This window comes from Nyctibius grandis, chromosome 15, assembly GCF_013368605.1.
Source record: "Nyctibius grandis isolate bNycGra1 chromosome 15, bNycGra1.pri, whole genome shotgun sequence".
In the NCBI taxonomy this organism is placed as follows: domain Eukaryota; kingdom Metazoa; phylum Chordata; class Aves; order Nyctibiiformes; family Nyctibiidae; genus Nyctibius; species Nyctibius grandis.
Window position 1 is genome coordinate 7789405 of NC_090672.1, and position 21588 is coordinate 7810992.

The 21588-nt window shown below is 37.2% G+C and overlaps 1 protein-coding gene across 1 annotated transcript in view; it reads right to left on the minus strand.

Annotated features, from left to right (window-relative positions):
• Positions 1–21588, minus strand: part of CA10 (carbonic anhydrase 10) — a 185465-nt gene that overhangs the window by 127119 nt on the left and 36758 nt on the right. Inside the window, exon 3 of the mRNA XM_068413434.1 lies at positions 20900–20974. Coding sequence (XP_068269535.1) covers positions 20900–20974 — 75 coding nt within the window. The remainder of the gene's footprint in view (positions 1–20899; positions 20975–21588) is intronic.

Consider the following 21588-nt stretch of genomic DNA (forward strand, 5'->3'; position numbering starts at 1 on the left):
CAGTATAAACTTTTAAATGGTAATTGAGTCATCTTTTGATGAGCTGAAAGGGAGAGCAAAGTATGATGTTGCCAACAGCGTGCCGTTTGCTCAGCAGTAAAGTTTATGGAGTACTGCTTTATTCAGACAAATTATTAGGTTCAGTACAGGTGGTAGGTGGATGACACACAATCATGACGTACAGAAAATCCATACTCATTATCTAGCAGCATCTTCCAGCCTTGAGATCTGTGAATTTACAGCTGACTTCGGAGCTATGGCTGACAGTGACATTCAGTCTATGTCACTCCCCCCATGGAGGGCATAAAACTCACCAGCCGAAAAGGTTGGCAGGAGGATCTGTCCCTAATTTTTTTCATAACTGTTAAAACTTCTGACACACCGGGATGGTTTGGGTTTTTTTTTGACAATGTTACTATTAAGAGTACAGATGGGGAAATGAGACCGTTTTCTACATGTCCCCTCACTGAAAGCACCACATTCTCTTTTGCTACAGGAAATTGCATGAACTACTTATTCTGTAGTTTTTAAGCTGACTATGTCTAGATCATTCCTAAGTCAACAGTGCTGTATTTGCTGCCAGGTTTTTATATCGTTGACAAACGTAGCTGCTGCTGAAAAACACCCTAGTGCAGTCCATCTGTAACCAAGTCTTCTGTTTTCATTTGGAAATACTACTTGCATTAGCGCTCTTCACATCATGTATTGTCTGCTGATTTTTCTGTATAAATACTTGCTCTCAGATTACCATTCCATTTTCTGCTGTTAAAACTCCTATCAAAAACATGGTAAAGGTGAAATACTAACTGTATTGAAAAGGTTCCAAACTGGTGAGGCTTTATTTAAATTAATTAATAGTTATGCTGACTTTATTACACAGTGAGGGTTTGGTTCTGCACTATTTTCTGTTTTTAAAATGTATCCAACTTAGCCTTAACCATCTAATATTTGGCACTAATTGATGGCACTGCTTGGTGAATACATAGCACAAATATCATTCCTCCTTACACAGTACTTCTGAGAAATTCTGGTTGCTGTCTCATGCTTCTATCTGTTGTGCTGCACTTCATAATCCTCACTTGTCCTTAAGAGATTTGATGCCAAATTCCGTGCTAGAGCTCCCAACAAAATGACACCACTTTGAATTCAGCCTCAGCTGGTTTCACCTCACGAATCGAGGAACTGAATGGTTATGACACCTTTTATTTCTTTGGATTACACATACTCCAGATGACAGGAATAATTTTGAAAAGGCAAAGTAAAGGGTAGAATCTATTCAGGTAGAATCCAGTCAAGTGTGACTTGCACATGCCTTTCTGTCCCTCAAAACACGATTCTGAATGATCTACAGTTCTAAATTCCTTTTAAACAAAATTTCCCTCAAACTTGTGTTGTGGCTCCTGAAACTATCAGACCCTCGCCGTATACTAAAACTATATTCCTCTGACATCTTAATTTCTTTTCTTCTGTTAAGATTAAAGAGAAATATATATATATAAAAAAAGCACGCTCTTCTATGTTTTCTCTATAATGTCATTTATCTTATTCTGATTCTTCTGACAGCTTGTAATGCTTCCAGAGTTTACATTTCAAAGAACATTTCAGCAGTTCAATCTCCTTTTGGGTGCCATGGTCTGGCCTCAATTCACCCAGCTGAAACATGGTCAAGCATTTTGAGAAGCAGCAGAGATTTATTCCAGAAGAGTTAAAGGTGGAATAAGCAGCATCAGGCTGCCCCCCCCTTCAGCAGTTCTGTACGGTTGGGCTTAGCTCTTCTGAAGTTTCCTAGATGAGGTTGGCCACAGGTTGCACTGAGTGTGATATAATACCAAAGCATCGTTTTCTCAGCTTTTGCTGAGGCAGCCTCATCAGCTTCTGAGAATCAAATCCCTCAATGGAAGAGAGGAAAATATTTTGGAAACCTTCATTGTCCCTTCCCTCTTCCTGAAGTGAGAGAAAGCACAAGGAGTACTAACAGCAGCAAATGGCACAATCAGGGTTGTTCATCGTAACTGAGAGTGAGATCCTTCTTGTGCCTATTCTTCAGAACCAAAGCACAAATTAATTTAGCATCCTTATTTTTCTGACTAATAGAAATCCCTCTGTGGCAATCTATGCATCTGATTAAAATTAATATTTTAAAAATTGTGTTTGAAAGCACATGGATACACCATTTATAGTTATTGCTCAACAACCCGAATGATCCAAAAGACGTCATCAAGAAAGTGGTAAGAAATTTAACTTGTTCTACCACTGTACACTAATTAAACTGTTCAGTGCAGAGATCAGCATAAATACAGTATTAGCAAACAATGATGTGAGCATAGGATGATTTGTAGTATCAGCATATTGATACACTGGGCTCAGATACTGTAATTTGATTGGCAGTGCTTTATTAAGTTTTGGCAGCAGATAAGCAGACTGGGAGTGCTGTTATGAAGCTCAAGCACATTAATCCAGGCTCCAGCTCCGTTAATACTGATGAGTGAAGGCAGTTAATTGAATTAAGTATGAAGTACTGCTGATTAAATAATATTTCAGTCCTTGCTATAGAATTAACTCTGCTTTATTAACAGCCACTGTTGTCTCTAATAGTGAATGTCAGAGGGACGTTTTCTCAGCCATCCACTCTTTTTTTTTTTAACCATCTGTTCAGGTTACTTACTTATTTTAATCTATTCCTACTTGTACTGGCCTTCACAATAAATATTTTTGGTTTTCCCAAATGTTGGTGTGATACTGGAAAACTTCTACTCCCTTATAGGAAAGGCTTCAATGTAACTTTTCAATTAATTTTTCTCACTTACAGTAGAAAAAGATTCTACAGATTACATAAACACATACTTTCGATGCCATCTTAAGAACGAAATACAACATTAGCTGACTATTTTCACTTTATTGCGGATTTCTACTTTCTACCTTTTTGTACTGTTTTAGAGTATTGCACATAAACCCAGGGACACACGGTTAATGAAGGAGAGAAAGGAAAAATCCAGACACAGAATCTGTGGTCATAAAGAAATTGTAAAGCAGGGCTGTAGAAAATAAACTAATATCCTTTCAAGAACTCTACTGAACAGCTACAAGAATTACTATCCTCAGCAGTCAGCAGATGTTTACAATTAATCTCAAAGACAAGACACCTGAAAGAGATCTTGGTTATTTAGCTGTTCAAAGACAACATGGCAAAAGCTAATTAGGAAAGTGGCAATGGTTTAAAAACAACAACAACAACAAAAGCCTCAACGTTATCAAGACATGAGTGTTACTCCTGGACCATGTTGTCAGAAGGCCAGATCTCGGGGTTCTTTCATCCTTTGCTAAGCCATGATATGAGCTGGCAAAACATACTGAAATTACGTTTACTGAAATTTGGTACTAACCTATATATTAAAGAATACTGAATACAGTATGCAAAGTGTATAAAGTCACAAGCTTATGTAGTTACAAATAACAATACGCATTTTTAAAATATGCAATGTTGGAGATCTGACAAAGAATTACTATTTTATTTTCAATGCAGAGGACCCAAAGCCCTTTCATGATCAGCCTTGAAATGTTCTAATAAGCTTTCTGGTGATGGTCCTATTCCTGGCCACATGTAAAAGGTTTTCAGTGAAATGAAATGAAACACTGTAGTGCACAAGTGACAGTGACAGAATACAGAAAATATATTTGAATAGTAGCAGAGATCAAGGATGATAAATTTTAATACATATCAAAACACAGAAATGCAACATTTTCGCTATTCCATATTACTTCGTAATCCATTTATTTCATAAAGACAACTGAGGAACAATCTTTTTAAAAGTGTCTTTGGAGAATAGAAAGCTCAGAGCAAGTACCTTTGTATAGATGAATTACAATTTTTTTTTAATTTCCATTGCTTACACTTGTGTATCCCCAGGAAACTAATTTTTTATAATTAAGTTGATGTTATAACCAGAAGCAGTGAAGGAAATGCTTATAAAACACTGTTTAATGAAAGTGAATCAGATATTTTTTAATTCAAACTGCAAGGATGCCATCAGTTAGGATCAGAGGGTACAGCAAGGCCTCTAATTAAGGTCATTCATTGCTGTGACATGATTTCTCCCTTGGTATTCTTTTAATTACGATGTTCTAAAACATTTCAAGAATGCAAATACTGTATTTGAAACCTGTTTCATAATACAAGTTCACACATTGATATGAGACGTCTCTTCCAAAAGAAGTACTGTAACAGTGATCTGCACGTACAGTTATGAATAATGGAAATTGTCTGTGGATGGAGCACTGAACTCCAAGAACCAGAAAATTTGAATTCCTTCCTATTTACGTGTGAAGTCTTGTATACTTTGTATCATAGACACACAGAACTGATATGCTAGTTTGAAGCAAGTCCTTTCTCATGTGGGAATAAGACTTAGCCTTGTGTTAGGACTGTTGGAAAGACTGAAGGGAGGGAGGTAAAAACAGTTCAATCTGATCTGAGCTAGGGGTAAATGTCTCTTAACTCACAGCGAAACTCAAATCACAATGTCTTTCAAAAACCAGAGCAGTATCCATAACATTAGCTAGGATTACATAACAAGACAGGATTAATCTTGATTTTTCTTCTACTCAAATATGATGATGCCATAGCCAGACTAAAATGAAAATTCAGCTTTCATAGTGCTGTGAAAGGCAAAGTATCTTAATCAACAGATGATAGGAGGTCCCTCTCTGAAACTATTTATTCATTCTGTATTTTGAAGGATGTGTTCAAGGAACCCCAAACAAGGACCAAAGGCAAACACACAGGAACTAGAGCTAGAAAACTATTTGTTCTTCAAGTTAGAATCTGAGTCACTTTGCCATTGCAAAGTTTATTTCTTTTCCTTTGGTAGATATTTTGAGGAGAGCAAAAGAGGCTGGATGATTCAATAACTTTGACTTGGAAAGTGCACTCCCTGTGGCTTGGGGGTGAAGACTTTCAACACCAAGAACCATTGGTTAAGCCCATGTAAAAATGGAAGAAATGGTTACCAACTGAGGCTGGGAGAGTGCACGTCCACAGAAGGTCCAGCTGGAATTTTGAACTGCCTATGAAAATATTGATTTCAAAGTCACAGACTGAGGAACGGATGAGGAGGAGGCTGATAGCCATCTGTGGAGGAAGTTTTGCTTGTTTCTCATGGGTTCCAAAGATCACGAAGTGCTGTTGAGGATGCCAGCTGGCCTGCTGCCATGAGGCTTCTCTGTTCCATCACACAATCTCTGGGAAGCTTGCCCATGAAATCATAGCATATATCCCAAAACACATACCACTTGGTATTTCTTCACTCTGAAAGCTGATAAGAAGCAGTTTTTCCTTCCAAAGAAGCTCAGACTTCTAGGGCTTCTCTTGACTGGTGGTGTTGGAGGCATGGCAGGGTGAGTCTCAGGACAGCTGACGACAGTACTACTAGAAGTATTTACTTAGGACTTGGTGCCTTTTCTCCAATCTTTTTGGCTTGCCTACATGAATGTTTCCACATAACCCATTCCAAAGACTATGGCTAGAGAGTATCTACTGCTTTACAGATCCTGGAATTTCTTCAGTACTGTGAGGACAGTTGATGGTTTCTCATGTTACCTTTCTGTTCTCTCAATCAAACAGGACTGTTTCTCCAGTAGAGAGAAATGGAACCCTCTTCTGTCTTGAAGAGAACTGAATATTGAGACTCACTATCTATTGTTTACTCTTACAGTCACATTTAACACTGCTGAATTCTCACTGAATTAACCAGATATGAACTTGTTCATAACTAAGCTGAATGTGTTTTTTCTCCTTTCTCTACTTTGGAGAAATTTACTGGAAAAGTCTCATTAGTGTAAACCAGCAGAGGGCCCTGGTGTAGGCATTTAGGCTTTAATCAGTTGATTAGGTGCAGTACTTACAAATTAATTTCGACAAAACCGAGTGGCAAGAAACCAGACATTAAGTGTAGTATCTTGTGATGAGGCCGTGACAGTGCAAAACCAGTACTGAGAATATGATTACAGTGACATGATATGCATACAGGCTTCCATCACTGGTGCCTTAAATACCTGAACACTCCTTTAAGTACTTCCAATACCGTATCTTGTCATTATGTGCGCTGAATGGCAGTACCATGCAGAGCTGAGAAACAAAAAGGTATCTGAAAACCTCAAACATGCAGGAAGCTAGTTAGTGCTTTTGGACAGAGATGCTTTGGGATGCTTTTACAACAACAAATTCTTATTTAATTTTATTTAGATATTTATAATCAGCTTGAAAATGGAGATTAGAACAGGAGCTACATACCAGTCTTACATAATTATACATAATGTGTGCCTACAAACCAAAGGGAAGTCATTTTTACTGATCAATTTTTATACTTCATATTACTATTATTTTGGTTGTGGTAGAATCCAAAAGTGATTCCTCACACACAGATTATTCCCCACACCCTTTATACTAAGGCAAACATGAAGTAAAAATTGTGAGAAGAGACTTAGTCCCAAAGACTCTAAATTTAGAATGAGAAATACCTACAGAACATGGTGAAATCAGTAGGTGATTCATTTCCTGTTGAAGATGATTCCTAAAAGCTCAAGTATCTCCAGAAGGTCACTCCTACCTTCAGAAAACATACACAACAACTTATTTTTAGAGTTCTGTAGAAATGCCTTGCCCACACAGTAAATTGGACATATGTTCTTGGATTTAGCTGCCAGTTTTGTGAAAGTTAAAAAATTCTGGGCTTACTGTTTTTACTAAATAAAATTTTCCATTTATTTCAGTCAAAGCAAAACCCAATTTTGCATAAAACTTGCTCATGGACCTAGCAATCAGAGCTAAGTCTGCTGTTGACATTCTCATGCTTCATTGTGGGTTGCTGATCCTCCTACAAGCACATTCCTAACTTTAGATACAGCAGCTGGAAAGGATGCTGGATTAAGTGCATGCTAACTTGCATTGCTAAATTGGAGTGAAGACGGTAACTCTCTTCCTTTCTGTTGCTATCCTTTGCACAATATGGATGTGCTATTCCTCTACCCAAAACATCCTATTCTCCCTTTGCTGATTAGCCCTAGTAGCTCTCTATTGTGTCTGCATAGGAACGCTGCAATTTTTGTTAGGTTATAAATGAGAAAATCACATACCCATACTCCTATCATCTTTTATCAAATGAACTACTTGCAATAGATTCAACACTAGAAATATGTACAAAATTTCTCATACTGCACAACTCTAAAATTGGGATGTATTTTTGTTGGTGAAAGTAGAATCCGGCTGGTTTGTTGTTTGAGGGTTCAACAATTCATGTTGTGTTTGAAATTTAAAATCAGCTCAAATCCCCAATTCAGCTATCACTGAAAACATTGGTTTGGATACAGTACTCCAGATTATTTGCAAATGGCAATGTACAAGCTGTTTTATAACATTAACAAGAGTATTCTGAAGGTATATGGAGTTAACTAGAGCTATGCATCACATACAGCCTGGTACCCAAGCGTGATGAAACTACAAAAAAGACCAGAGTAAGAATTCTTTAGAAATAATGAGAAACAGGGTAAAAGTGCCAGAGAGACATCAGAAGTTTCCAAGATAATCCATCTTTTTGCATCTATAAATAAGACAATAGGATTTTCCCAACATTAGTTGGCTGCTATTAATGTAGAATTATACACTAGTATCCTGATTTCCTGTGGCTTATTTTTAGAAACCCCATTTTAAAGAGCCCAAATCCTTTCAGAAAAATATTCACATAAAAATGTAAAATGTTAAAAACCATAAAAGAATGCATAAATAAGGTGACTGCCTCTTGACAAGACAGTGGTGGAAAAAAATAAGTTGTGCATCTCAATGGTTGTTTCCATTCTTAAAAGAAATTAAAAAAACCCACCAACCAGAAATTATTTGTGCATCTTCATGCAAAGATCGCAGTTAGCATTCAAGAAGCAACTTATCCATCTCCACACATCATAAAAATACACTGAATTAAACTCTGTCTTGTAGCATAATTTACATCTGCTGTTCTTCAACTACTAGATTAATTTCTACCATAGATGTATTATTTCCTGCTATTGTTACACAGCTGTAGGTCTTACATAAGGAATGCTATAGATAAACATTTTATATATCAAACATTTGAATGTTAAAAATGTTTAAACTCTCTATAGATATAGGTGTATATATACACATGCGTCTGCACGCACCCCAACTGGACAGCCATGTAGTAAAGGAGGTGGTTCTGAAAAACCTACTTGAAAAAACCCCGAAATCTAATATCAGCATAACTAGAACAATTAAAGATGTTAGAGGCTAGTGAAATTTAACATTGTGATCATCTTCTCTGGTCTTTGGTATTTTGGTTTGCACTACACAGTATCTGGGTCTGTTTGGAAGTTTTTGTTGGTTTAGAGGAAGGAAATACAAGAAGAAGAATCTGGTTGCTTGTTAGTGCCTTAAAGATACTGCTATTTCTTCTTGGTCTTTGGACCAGGTAGGTTTGTGAGCTCCACCAGCTGGCTGAATGTCTCTGCTGAAGCAGTGGGGCTCTCAGGATGAAAAACCCAGCTGAGCTCATGAAAAGGCTAAAGTTCGATTACTTCTGTTAAGCTTATAGTGAATTCAGATTCCGACAAAGAACAAATTTGGGCATTAGCTCAGACAGCCAATGAGGAAATGCAAATATATTTGGGATTATGTCCATTCATAGAGTGAAATTCTCTATATATTTAACAGTTACTTTCACACAAAGTATGGCAGGGAGAGAATATAAAATAAAGTTGTACTGTGAGAAGATGACCCATAGCCATTTGGAGGTGAGGCACAGTACATCTTGGGGTGACTGCAAAGATCTATCATGAAGTGAAGAGACAAGTTAGGGAGTGAAAACACATACCAAATTTGGAGATTCTCTGAATAAGGACACTTGAATCTGGTTCTATTTCTTAAACTTCTGCTGTAAAAAGAAAGTACTTCACTAAAACATGAATTTGCCTGCATGTTTAACACTACAATATGGAGGACCCCTGTGCAGTTCAAGACAGTTTTAAAAGTCACATCAGTAAAAACTTTATCTCATAATCATAGAAGAATATGTACTGGGCTAGACTGCCCAATGCACTGTTTCTGACGGCAGATTCTGGCTATAGAAGCAAATATATCAAGCCACAGAACAGGCTATTTGGAGGAAAAGTGGAGCTTTCCTTTACTGATACAAAACAAGACAGAAGTTCTTGTGCCATTCCTTTTGCCTTTAGTAAAGAAATGCATAACAAAAATGTTCATTTACTCTCTCTATGTATGGACAGCAAATGGCAAGGCTTTTGACAACTAGTCTGTCTATAAAAGCACCAGAATCATATAGGATGTGAAGAAGAACCCAGCACCCCCCTTCTACACCCTAATCCCACAAACACAATGTTTGCAGACAGGTCATGTTACAAGATTTAGTGCACTGTTTCTCTACAGAGGCAGATGTTACACAGAGGGCGATATTCTGTAGTTTAATACAGTTTGGGAAATGTGACCATAGGTGTGTGATTGGTAAGCAAAAATATAGCTTTAAAACACTTGTGAAAGTATTTTCTTATTAAAGCCAGCTGACATTATTCCAACAGCTTTGTATTTAAGAGCCTGCAACCAAGGATCCCCTCTTCTCCAATTATGAACAGCACGCTCCACAAAATTCTCGCTGTAAATATATGGCTCAGCAACAGTATTATGTACTAAGTAGTTGAAGGTGTCTTTATGTACATTATGCATGAAAACCAATGCAAACTCATGTGGCAGAACAAGGTCAAGCAGAAAATTGAAAATTAAATGCCAATATCTCAGTAACAGCTTCCTGAAGGGCACATTAGAAACTGTTTACCAGAAACCTTCCCAGAAAGAGACAAGAAACAAGAACATATTTCACTTTAACACATTTCTTCTGCCTCTACTGCTTTAATGTCATTTAACTTTCTCTGGATTTCCATTTAATGTTTGGGAGGTGGGGGGTTAACTAATACTTCAGTTATTTACCCCACTTTCAACCCCTAAGAGAATAGAGAACACTCTTCCAGGGACTAAAGTTCTTATTTAAAGATGATTTAGATACTCTGGAACTTTACAGTTAGAATTAGGATGGTCTTCAGGAACTAAATGATACAGTACGTGCCTCCTGGGATCTTCTTACCTTCTTGCCTAAGCAAGTTGGATGCCCAATTCCCAGAGTGTTTTGGGAGAAACTGTGTATCTTGTGTACTTAGCTCCTTTTCCTTGGCTAGTTGTTTGCATTCTAAAGCACTTAAATAGAGTTTGTAGATCTGGCCATCAATCTTAAAAAGCCACTGGGACTTAGACTGCTAAACAAGTTCCGAAAGTGAAAATGGTTAGGAAAAAAAATTCCGTGTTTCAAACTGGACTTTGTAAATCAATGTGTTGTTTACAAAACTGAGTAACTTCTTTTTTTTCAGTATTTTATAATATTCATGTACTGGAGCTCCTTCACGTCTTTATCTTTACAATCTAGTGGTGTTTTAGGTAGAGTTTTGACACAAGAAGTACGTAAATGTAAAGCGCTTGTTATAATTAATGGATACAAATAAACAAATACTCATGACCTGATGTAACATGCTGGGAGAAGTTCTATGTTATCTACTACAAATATTACTTGTAGTTCTGTATCCTTCCTTAAGCGTGTCTCTGTGCCTGCCCAAATGTACTATTAATTCAAAGGCGGCTGTGAAAAGAGTAGTTACAGCATCGGCAACAAAGGAAAAACAATAGTAAGACAGACAGAAACCTGAGCATCATTAATGCAGGAGAAGAGCTTCATGTCTTTCAATTCAAGGCAATTTTGTCACTTTAATTAGTACTTTTCCTTTGCTCCTCTCCAGAATTCCACTGTGGTTACACTGAGAGTTGTAGGAAGTCATACCTCTGCGCACAACTCTTACCTTATTTCACATCTCAACAAATACATAATTTTAATTTTCATCTTTTCTCCCTCTTAACTATTTTTCTTACTTAAACTAGGCATAGGAGTTGCATGAAAAATAATGTAAAATAAGCTGGGCTACAGTATTTAAAGTCTATCGAAAAATGAATTTGCACTGGACAGCGTTCTTAACTGGGAAATTATATCCAAGCAGTTGACAGTGAGAATAATGTGACTATGGCCCTGAGACAGAGCCTGTTCAAGTTAAGTGGAAGGACTTCCATTGATTTCACTAGGCTCTGCGTGAGGCACCATCTTCTTACTACTGTACTCTCTAGAACTAAAAGCCACAAGTCCTGCCACAAAGCAATAAGCCCATAAAATGTGAAATTACAATGAACAATAAAATCTTGAGAGACTAGTTTCTCTATTTATTTAATTTATACTCCTGTTAACCAATTTTAAATGCACATTAAAATACCGGGTAATTCTAAAGATGTCAGCATGTGGATAATAGAGCCAGCCAAGGCCATGCAATGTAAGTGTTTCAGCCATATCCTATTAGGCTTCCGTCATTTATTTCTTCTGTATTTTAAGAAAGCTTAATTTAAGACTAGGAAGAAAAGCCATTTGAAGATGTCCAACTGCTGGATAGGAAAAGCAAAATGGAATCAGAACTCACTCCTGGGAAATGGCCTAGTAGCCTATGTAGCCTAGTTTGAAAATACAGAAAGGTTGACTCTACTATCTGAGATGCCTTCTCCTATGTCATATGCTGCGTCCTCTGAGTCACACAGAACAACTAAATCCTGCAGTTCTAAATTGGGATTAAAGCTGGGAATTAGCCATCGTTCCTATCTGCATGTTGTAGAAGGGCAGCTGGCCCATGATACGGCTTTAACTGCATCTGATTGAGATTCGAAGGAGCAGTTCCTCTCAGAACTGAGCATCCTCTTCATCCTATACCTGTTAGTGCTGTGGTAACACTAGCATGAGCCCAGGTACAAAGGTTTATTCCTTCCATTCAGCACCCCCCGCCCCTAGGGACTACTTCAGCCAGATTTCCTTTCTGATTATTCTAGTGTAGAAACAAAGTAACACCTGGATTTCAGAGACATTACTAAACTGAACGTGACCAAAGTATTTCTTGTAAGCAAGGAAGAAAAATTTCATCTTCTCACCATCTGATTGAAACATCATTGTTTAAATGTTACTGCTTTTCAACCTTTGGGTTTGATTTTAAACTGAAACACAGTGGCTGTGCAATTGGCTATTGCACACATCCACCCTTCTTCCTTCCTCACTTCTGAAGTTATAACATAGTATGAGATCATGCCAAAATTTCACTGCAAATAATCATGTAACATTCTTCAGCTCTATTAAAATGAGCCTTTGAAATGGAAAATCTGGTCATGCACATGAAGGAGGTATGCCAAGTTCACAGTGCCCATCCTGTTGCCTACTGTTGCTTCTCTGTTGGGGCAGCTGTACTACTTCATTTTAATAAGCCAGAAGACATGGGTTTCTCCAAAGGATCTGCAGGAACATCTTTTTTATTTTTCAATCAACAGCATAGGGACACTAGGAAGAGTAGCCTGATGACACAGGCACCTAAACTGGTTGTTTAATTCTCTCCCAGCCTCCATACTGTTGCCTTGAACTCACATCCATCTTTACCTATATCTCATTTAATATTTGCAAAATGACCTCTCTCTGTAAAGACCTTCAATCTTCACCTGACCCCCTATAACTGAAGCTCCTAAATATTAAAGAATTAAAAAAAAATTAGGAGGACGTCATAAAAAGGTCCTAAAGAACCATCTCCATTCGGGTGGAACACCTATCAGCAATGTGCTCTGGTGTCAAGTGAACAACTTCCAGTGTGACCTGGTTATTTTGTGCTACATATTTCAATATTTTTCTTTTTCAACCAGCTACTGAAAGGCTGTAGGCTGTGATGTTGTCTACATGCACTTGTGAGTTATAGCAGTGCCATTTGCACAGCTGTAGTTAACGACCTGTCAGGTTTCCCATTATGATGTTATGCTGTTATTTTCAGGGTTTATGTCCTGACTATAAAGCTGGTGACTGCTTGGTCTGGAAACACTAATACATTTTTGCACATTTTATAAATACAAAATGGAAAAGTGCCCTAATATAAAACCACACTCTATTCAGAAAGGAAAAAGTGACAATTTAAAGTAATATTTTCAGTAGTAGAAAAAAACAATCAATAACATTCAGGAAGCTTCCTTCTTTGGCCAGAGTTATTAACTATAATGTTACAGATTTACAGCTCTGAGCAGGTCAGCAGATAGCCGGAAATGCATTAAGTAGGTGACTGTATTTTATGGTGAGTTTCTTTGTTAAAAGATAGTAAATCTCTCTGACCACAAATAGCACGTGCTCAGAAATACCATGGTAGGGTGATGTTATACGATAGCGGTATTTTAATGTGTGTAAGTAACAGCAGTAAAACTTCTCCAAATAATAATTCCACGTACTTGTAGGCAGGCAGACAGGGTAAATGATGAGCATGGATTTTGCTCCTGAGTTTGGTCAATGGATTCATGGTTCAGTGAATTCACAACTTACCTTTTTAGAGAGGTGTTACAAGAGGAGGAAATTTTCACTGAGTACAAATAAGTGGCTTCAGACTATCCAAGTCAATAGCAATCCCCTAATTGAAGAGCATACGTAATCTTGCACACACACACGGTACTTTCAGAAATAAAGTTCTTGCAGGCTACTGAATAAATACTATGATATAACAATCCTCTGATTCCATATTTACAATTTAAATCACAGCAGTCTATGAGGAAAGTACTTGCATACTCTATGATGTATCTGCCTTTAGGTAACAGCCTCATTCCTTTTCTTTTTGACCTCTTTCTCCATTAGGCAGGGGACAGGATTCGACAGGGAAGTTCTTTGTGAGTAACAATAAAGCTTTCACTGACAACACACAACAAGCAGTTACTCTGTGTAACCATACACAGAGTAGTGCTGTGATCTTATTTCACAGGAGTTTATTTTAACCACAGATAAGGGTGTAGCTGAAGTGACCATATTTTCCTCTGTATAAAGAGACAAATTCCACCCTAATGACACTAAACTGTACTAATGAGATGTACGAATTGAAAACTGCATGCTATATTAATATAAAGTCCTCAGTGGTGCTGGGTTCATCACCAATGTAAGTTGGGAATAATCTCCCTGAAGTCACTAAAATATCCTGATGTAAATAGTCTCAGTGAAATAAGAGGTAGATTCCTAATAGATAATTTCAAATTGTAATTGTAGTACTCTTAAAATATAATTCTCTTCATCAAAGCATTTAACAAGGGTATTTTTTATAAGTGGGATAATGAGAGGAGGAGCGGTGAGGCAACCTCTTAGTGTCACTCATTATCTCTATTTCCACACTATACTGTGATTGCTTCCAGTTCTATCTCATCCCATACAGATTTATGGAAAGAGTACTTAAGCAAATGTAAGCTGAAGCACTGTAACCCTTCTCTGATTAAGTTCAATTACATGTCACTACAGAAGAACATTATTAGCACAGAAAAATACTATTCCTTGTTATTCTCAGTGACTTCTTTCTTCACGAGACACTAACTTATTTTACCCTATACAATGAAAATCTATAAAGAAAGGGTTTTTTCATGTAGGGAGTGATGACTGCTACTATCAGTCTTGTACAAAAACACATGCACATACACAAAAAAAAAGACTACTACTACAAGGTAATTAATAGCCAAAGCTCCAAGTCCCCTCTTTACATAATCCACCATGGCACATGTCATTACTCACTTTCAGTTTGGATTATTAGCTCAGAAAAGTTCCTTGGGTCTCTGAGCAGCCACTAATTCTTCTATTAGACTTCTTTGTGCTTTAATTCTACTTCTCTAAAACATGGATACCATCAAAATGTCTATTGCCAAAGGGTGACAAGAACTACTAAGATACTGTGTGAAGAGTAGTCTGTCAAAGTGTAAGATAAGATAAACTTCTTGAATATACCAACACATATACTCAGCAGCACCAACATGCAGGAGCCTTGTTGTCTGGCACTTGGAACTATCCTGAATAATCCTTCAGAGTAAGGATTTACAGGCTTTCAGTTATTAATGACTTAGTCACAGACCACTGTTTCAATTGTTTTTATATTCAGCTTGTCATGAATATGATAAACCCTTTCATGTATATACCAGTATCTATACTTGGAATTCCTTCCTTTGCTTTTAGATCACAGTGAAGAACCTAAGAAAAGAAAGGTTCCTAATATTAGCCTGATCCTTTTTCTTAAGGCAAAAGCTTAAGAGGATGTGCTTATCATGGGATGATGAACCCTTGAAAGATCACAGAGGTGGGCTTGCTGCCTTTTCACTTTTAAGAAGTTCAAAGTGGGCTGGGATAATATTTAAAAAAAAATAAATTGCACTAAATTTGCAGAAAGAGCAGTTACTTAACCAACAGTAACTGTAGGTCTTTGAGTTCTGTAGTGATTGTAGACTCCAGAGTGTGTAGGACAGCAGATGTTTTGGATACTGCTTCCTTTTCTCCTGTTTGAGGATATAAATGCCCAAATGGTAATGACCATTTCTTAAACTTCCTCCTAGCTAGGAGCCATCATCCATGCAGGTTGTCGTAGCCCTACCAACTACAGCTATCTCAAAGAATTAGTGTTAGTTAATTGTTCTTTCTTCTTATAACCCATACTGGTGTCACTGCAAGGTAAACAGCAGCCACTTCAGCAGAGTGGGAAAGAGGATTTTCAACTTCATGAAAAAGTAATTGTAGTACTGCTATCCCTAAAACTGGCATCTGACATAACAGCAACGTGTGAGGTACAATAATTGACACGGATTTGCAGATTACTGCCTTGAAGGTCTTTTGTATTAGCACATTCCTAAAGTAGAAGAGGGATACTGCTTGTGTCCTAGCAGGGGAACCTGTGGGTTCAGCACGAGAGGTACTAGACAGCTGGTAACACAGCAAGATACAACATGCTATTCAATGCATATTTGTTATAAAGGGAAGGCTTGACCTTTGTGGCACCTGACTGTGGCTAGAAATAGACAGGAAGACATCTTGAATCATTTGGTCCTGTCAGTATAATGAAGCAAAGTCCGAGATACATCTGTTACATGCAATTTTTCCTCCGTGGATATTAATCATAACTTAGGAGAAAAAAACACACCCAAGAAAGATAATCAGGCTGTGAAGGGAAAAGGGATCTGAGACCACTTAAACAAAGAGCTGTGGTCCAGCCACAAGTCTGGCAAGGTTTAAAATTTTAGATTTTCAGAGTTCTTTACTGTGGTTAGTTCACACTGCTTGCCCTCTAAAATTTATTTATTTGTTTTGTTGAAGGCGTGAAGGAAGCTTAAGGGGAAAAAAAAAGTATTCGGTGATGTGTTTGCAAAATGGTTGCAGCTACAGGCCATGCGTAAGACAGTAACTTACCCTATCCTAGAATATCATTAAATTGACACTTTGTTCAGTAGCCACTTATAGCATTTTCTTAAATGAATAAACAAATCCCCTTTCTCACACATACATCTTCACAACCAATGTCCACTTTGATTCTTCTACCACTGCTATGATTGCTGTTGAAGGGGAACATGACAGATCAGCACCCAAACACAGTATCTTACATTATTTCTCCATCTATTCATGAAAGCAAGCAGATTCACATTTGTATTAAAATCAGGTAAATTCATAAAACAACTCACAGTATATCTGCTTAAAGCTTTGCATAATCAGAAGTTCAGAGACATAGGCTGAGATTGTTAAATACACTTCTTGCTATAAAGAAGTATGGCATGGTTCTCTCAGTTATATCACTGACTTGCCAAGGGACATTTCATCTCCCAGTAAAATGTTGAGTATCCTCATAACAGGAGCATTGGAGGTTTTGTCAGGAAAATCCAGCCCATGAAATCATTAATCTGGAAAACTCAGCTTTAATTCATAGTAATCATAAAACTCTTTTAATAAGACTAAATGTTGACTAAATCTGGAGACCAAGTTGTATCCCATGGAATTGTACTTCCTTGTAAAGGTACAGTATTATCTAGAACCATAACCAGATCCTAATATGCTACATTCCACCTTTTTCATATTTAAGTTCAGCAATAAATCAAACCTTTGAAGTATGAGTTACTCTCTAACCAGCCTCTTTACATTTGTATGGAAAATTCAAAATTACAGACTCGTTCTGATAGTCTCATTAAGTACAGCACTACTACTAATGTGCGTGTCTCAAACTCAATGCTATAATTTGGTTACAATTCATATGAAGATGAGCAAATGTTGCCGTATTTGTCTTAGAACTGAGGCCATCAAGTGTCTCGCCTCAACAGCGTTCCTTTCTTCCTCCAAATTAAAAGCAGACAACTCATCTGTTCCTTGCTATTTTAAAATAATGAATTGTATCAACAGTTCATTGAAAAGTGAGACAATGGGTTTACATTTTAATTATATTTAACTTCCATGCAAAGATACAAAAAAAATCTAGTTTCCTTTCTAGTTACATGATTTGTTAACAGTCAGTTTTTGCAGGATCACCAAAGGAAGTAAGAAACCAAAAAAATATTTGGTACAAAATGTATTTCCTTCAAGCTATCTTTAACTGACAGCCAAAGCTGAAAAATTATACGTACTAACCTAAGCTCCAATCAATAAGTGAATGATTTCCAGAATCTATGCTCTATCACCCTGAAGAAATGAAGTGTTCCAATATATTGCTTTCTAAAAGAAAAACTGCTATTATTGTTCCAACAAATAATTATATATGGCTGGTTAATTCTTCAGAGCTGGCACCAGGCTGAATGATTTTGAAGAGTCTGTGCAGGCTGTTTAAAACACTACTGTAGCTCAGACAGCAACACTGTTTTCACTGACAAGCAAAATGCACCAGAGGTGAGTGATGCTGCAGCCCCCTTAAGTCCCAAAATAAGACCATAAGGAATTTTGTAATTAGTACAAAAGCGAGCAATGCAGGCGTAGCAATCAGCAGGTTTATGTTTTGTATTATTAAGAAGCCACCCTAAGTGATCACCAGCTTCAATGCATTAAATAGACCCCTATGTGATTGGAGGATGGCATAATACATGAGCTTTTCAGAAAGTTTAAGATATGTTTGGGTTTGAAGTTTAGTATCTCTCAGTTTCAGGACAAACAGTTCATGGTTCTTACAGTGACCTGCCTGTCAAAGGTTATTTTTGGACATGTACATAAAGAAATTTATAGTTTAAAAGAAATCTTAAAGCTGTAATAAAAAAAAAAAAATCTTAAAGCCCAGGCAGGAGAAACTAGGGACACAAACTGCCTGTGTGGGCCATAACAAAAGCACATGGTGATAGCAGAAAGTTTAAAATCAGGTTTTGGCACTCATGACCAATTGTTTCAGGCTTCTTTTTCCTTGTAAATCATTACCAAATTCATGCATTTCCTCCTTGGAGGTAGTTTCTCACTGCTTCACAAACACTGCTCCTGGTTCCTTTGGAGACAGTGCAGCATTGCCAGCTGGTCTATGTTAGGGCATAATCCCATAAACATGATCCTTGCAAAAGGCAGGAGCAGCACTACCAATCTCTAGCAGTCTTTCCTCTTTTATAGTAAAATGAGTTGTTAAAGGAACTATGAACAGGGGATTTCTCATCTCAGAATCTCAGGGTAGCCTTTGATTTGGTGATCTGTAGCCATCAATGAATCATAGTGGATGTAGATCTTTATCTGGAATTAAAGTTGTTTTACAACCTTTATTATAAGGAAGGAGAATGTTATCTGCTCCTTCAGCAAAGTTCACTCGTTATTTGGTAGAGATGGACTTCTTCCTCTTAGCTAAGATTAGCGCTCTCACCTTGTAAAGTAACTTTAGACTTGGTATAATTCAGTAAGGGTCATAAAGACAACATCTTCCCAGGGCAAGAAACACTTACGCTCTCATATTAACATGCAGTCCAAAGTTTCAGTAATAGGATGGAGTTTTGGCAAGTAAATTTCATGATCACAAATTAGATTTAACCATCTTTATATTTTATGATTACCAAAGCCCACTTTTATGATGCTATGAAGTATGAAGAGAATCCATACAATCAGACACACACGAGTATCAAAGGTTATGTGCATCTATTTGAAGTAAAAGAAATGGTACAGAATATTTTGAAATATTATTGCCTGTGCCACCCTGAAAATGCTTGTGCTACTTCAGTGACACAACATATTCCTAGTCACAGCAAAACTCGGCCAAACAAAAGATATAATAAAGGTTATTTAAATGTATTTTAACCCATCATGAACTACTTTGATATTCCATACCAGAAAAAGTCTATGCAGTGAAAGTATGTAATAATATAGATTATTTGATTATTATGCAAATCACTATGCATAAAGAAAAGTATTCATTCTTCATCCTTGAACATTCCTTGAAGTTTAATTTGGAACCTAATTTGCATTCAGTTAACATTTATAGCATTACTTACTTTCTATTTTGTTTGCCTACATTATTTAAACCATAAGAGCAATTCTTTGCTTTTAGGGAAGGTGAGAGATGGGAGAGTGTTTTATGCATCACTAGTACATACACGGATCCAGCCACTGATGCACCTTCCTGCACTTGACAGCTCTGCACCCTCACTTTGCAAGGCCTGGCACTAAGACCTGAGCCACAGTTACTGTAGTGAGAGAACCTGTCAGTCGCTATTGCTCTCTTCTCTGTTGAGCACTGCAAGAAGGGAAGTTGGGAAGACAGTGTGATGGGTCTTGCACCTCATCTCTGCCTATATCCTCTCCTACCTGTGAGAAACACATCACTAATTGTAAGCCACTGGTTTACAACATGTAATTTAAGTTCTGAATCCCAGAATCTGGGGAAAAAAAACTGTGTCCAGATGAATATATTACATTAGAAAGGGATTTAAAATATTTTTTCTAAAATCTGTCCCAGAGTATAGGGAGTCTAGGATTTGGGGAATGTAGTGAAGTACGGTTTGATTTTACGAACTGCTCTAAGACAAATTTGCGCGGGATCCAGAGCATTTGTTAGGACTTGACTCCCCTTCTAAGTGGAAACATCTAGTCAAATGGAACAGTGAAGACCCAACAAAGTAATTGTTTGAAAGAAAGAATAAAATAATTTACAGAAAGGGAGCACAAAAAGATCAGGTGATAAATGTAGGTCAAAACATAAAAAATCGTCAGTCTAAGAACTGCTAGTGTCTCAGGCAGCTTGAATCCTGAAATGCGTTAGAGAGATACAAAGCTAAAAAGAACAAGCTAAGGCCTACTCAGACCACAGGATACTTACGGCGTATAGCATTAGGACAACCAATACACACGTTTTGGAGGAGCTCTACCAAGACTGACCAATGCCAGGCTATTGCTAGCCTGAATTTCACTTTTGCTGATCAAATTCAGCTGGTGTCGCTTATTTATATTCTTTTAGCTGCCTACTGATTATTTACCATTTAATAAATTTTACTGAAGCCAAGATAGGATTTCATCTTTTTTTCACTCACTGTTTCTTGTTTGCAAAACAAAAATAGTGAAACTTCCATGTTAGGTTCACGTTTCAATTAGGTTCCTTTCCTAACATACTCTTAAATTTATAGAAATGGGATTATCTAGAAGTGCTGCATCAGATAAGTAAATTAATCCGGTTAATAATACTGCTTTTTAGTCCTCCCTTTCTCTTTTCTATACACAGAACACACACATTCACACAGTAGCATCATGCTAGTTTTACTGAGAGAAACCAGGAATGGGATCAGAGCTATTTCTTTCCCGGAAAACAGCCAGGGTCTTTGGACAATGTATTGAAAAAAACTGTTCTATGCTTCACTACAATGTGATGCTGAGTACCTCTGTACTTCAACTATTCGCAATGGATAAAAAAATGAAAACAAAAAATCTCCCCCGAACTGAACTATATTAATTCCAGTGAAAAAAATATTTAATAAAAACTACGATTTTAAAATTACACTTACCTGGAACAAAGCTTCCCTGGACCACCTCCTTATAAGCCCACCAGCCTTCATGGATTTTTGGTGAATTTTGTTGAGCTAGAAAGAAATAAGCAAAGAAACCATAAAATTAAGGGAAGGCACAGGAAATATTTACTTACATGAACTCTGGAAACTCTAAACAGAGTACCTTCTTCTACAGAAAAGCCATTCCTCAAGTTCCCAAGTGATGTTTATTCAATATTATTATTGAATTATGATACACATCTGTATCTTACAGGAACTTGTCCCTGTTTCCCAGACAGTAAAATATACTCAGCTTCTGAAGAACTGATCACTAAACTTAAAAATTCAGGTAGAAAATGAAGATCTATAGCACTATTTGATGGTTTCTGTGCCACCCATAAATTCAGTAGGGGATAAAAATGCAGAAAGAGTGTGCTCATATACAGTAGTCAATATCTGAGTCCTAGTTGGTGGACTGAAAAGCAGTTTCTCCTGTTCCTTTCCCAAGTTCTCCAATAATCTCTCACTTTGAATGGGAAGAAGTGACCAAGTGAACCACCGGCAATAGCTTTGTCTATAACTGCTGCTCCTCTCATCCCCTGTGCTCCGAGTTCCAAAACCGGACCAGAAATGCATAGCCCATAGCTTCACAAATATTGGCTTATGCTATAATGCTGAGGCAGGAATATAAGTTTTTTTCTGCTATC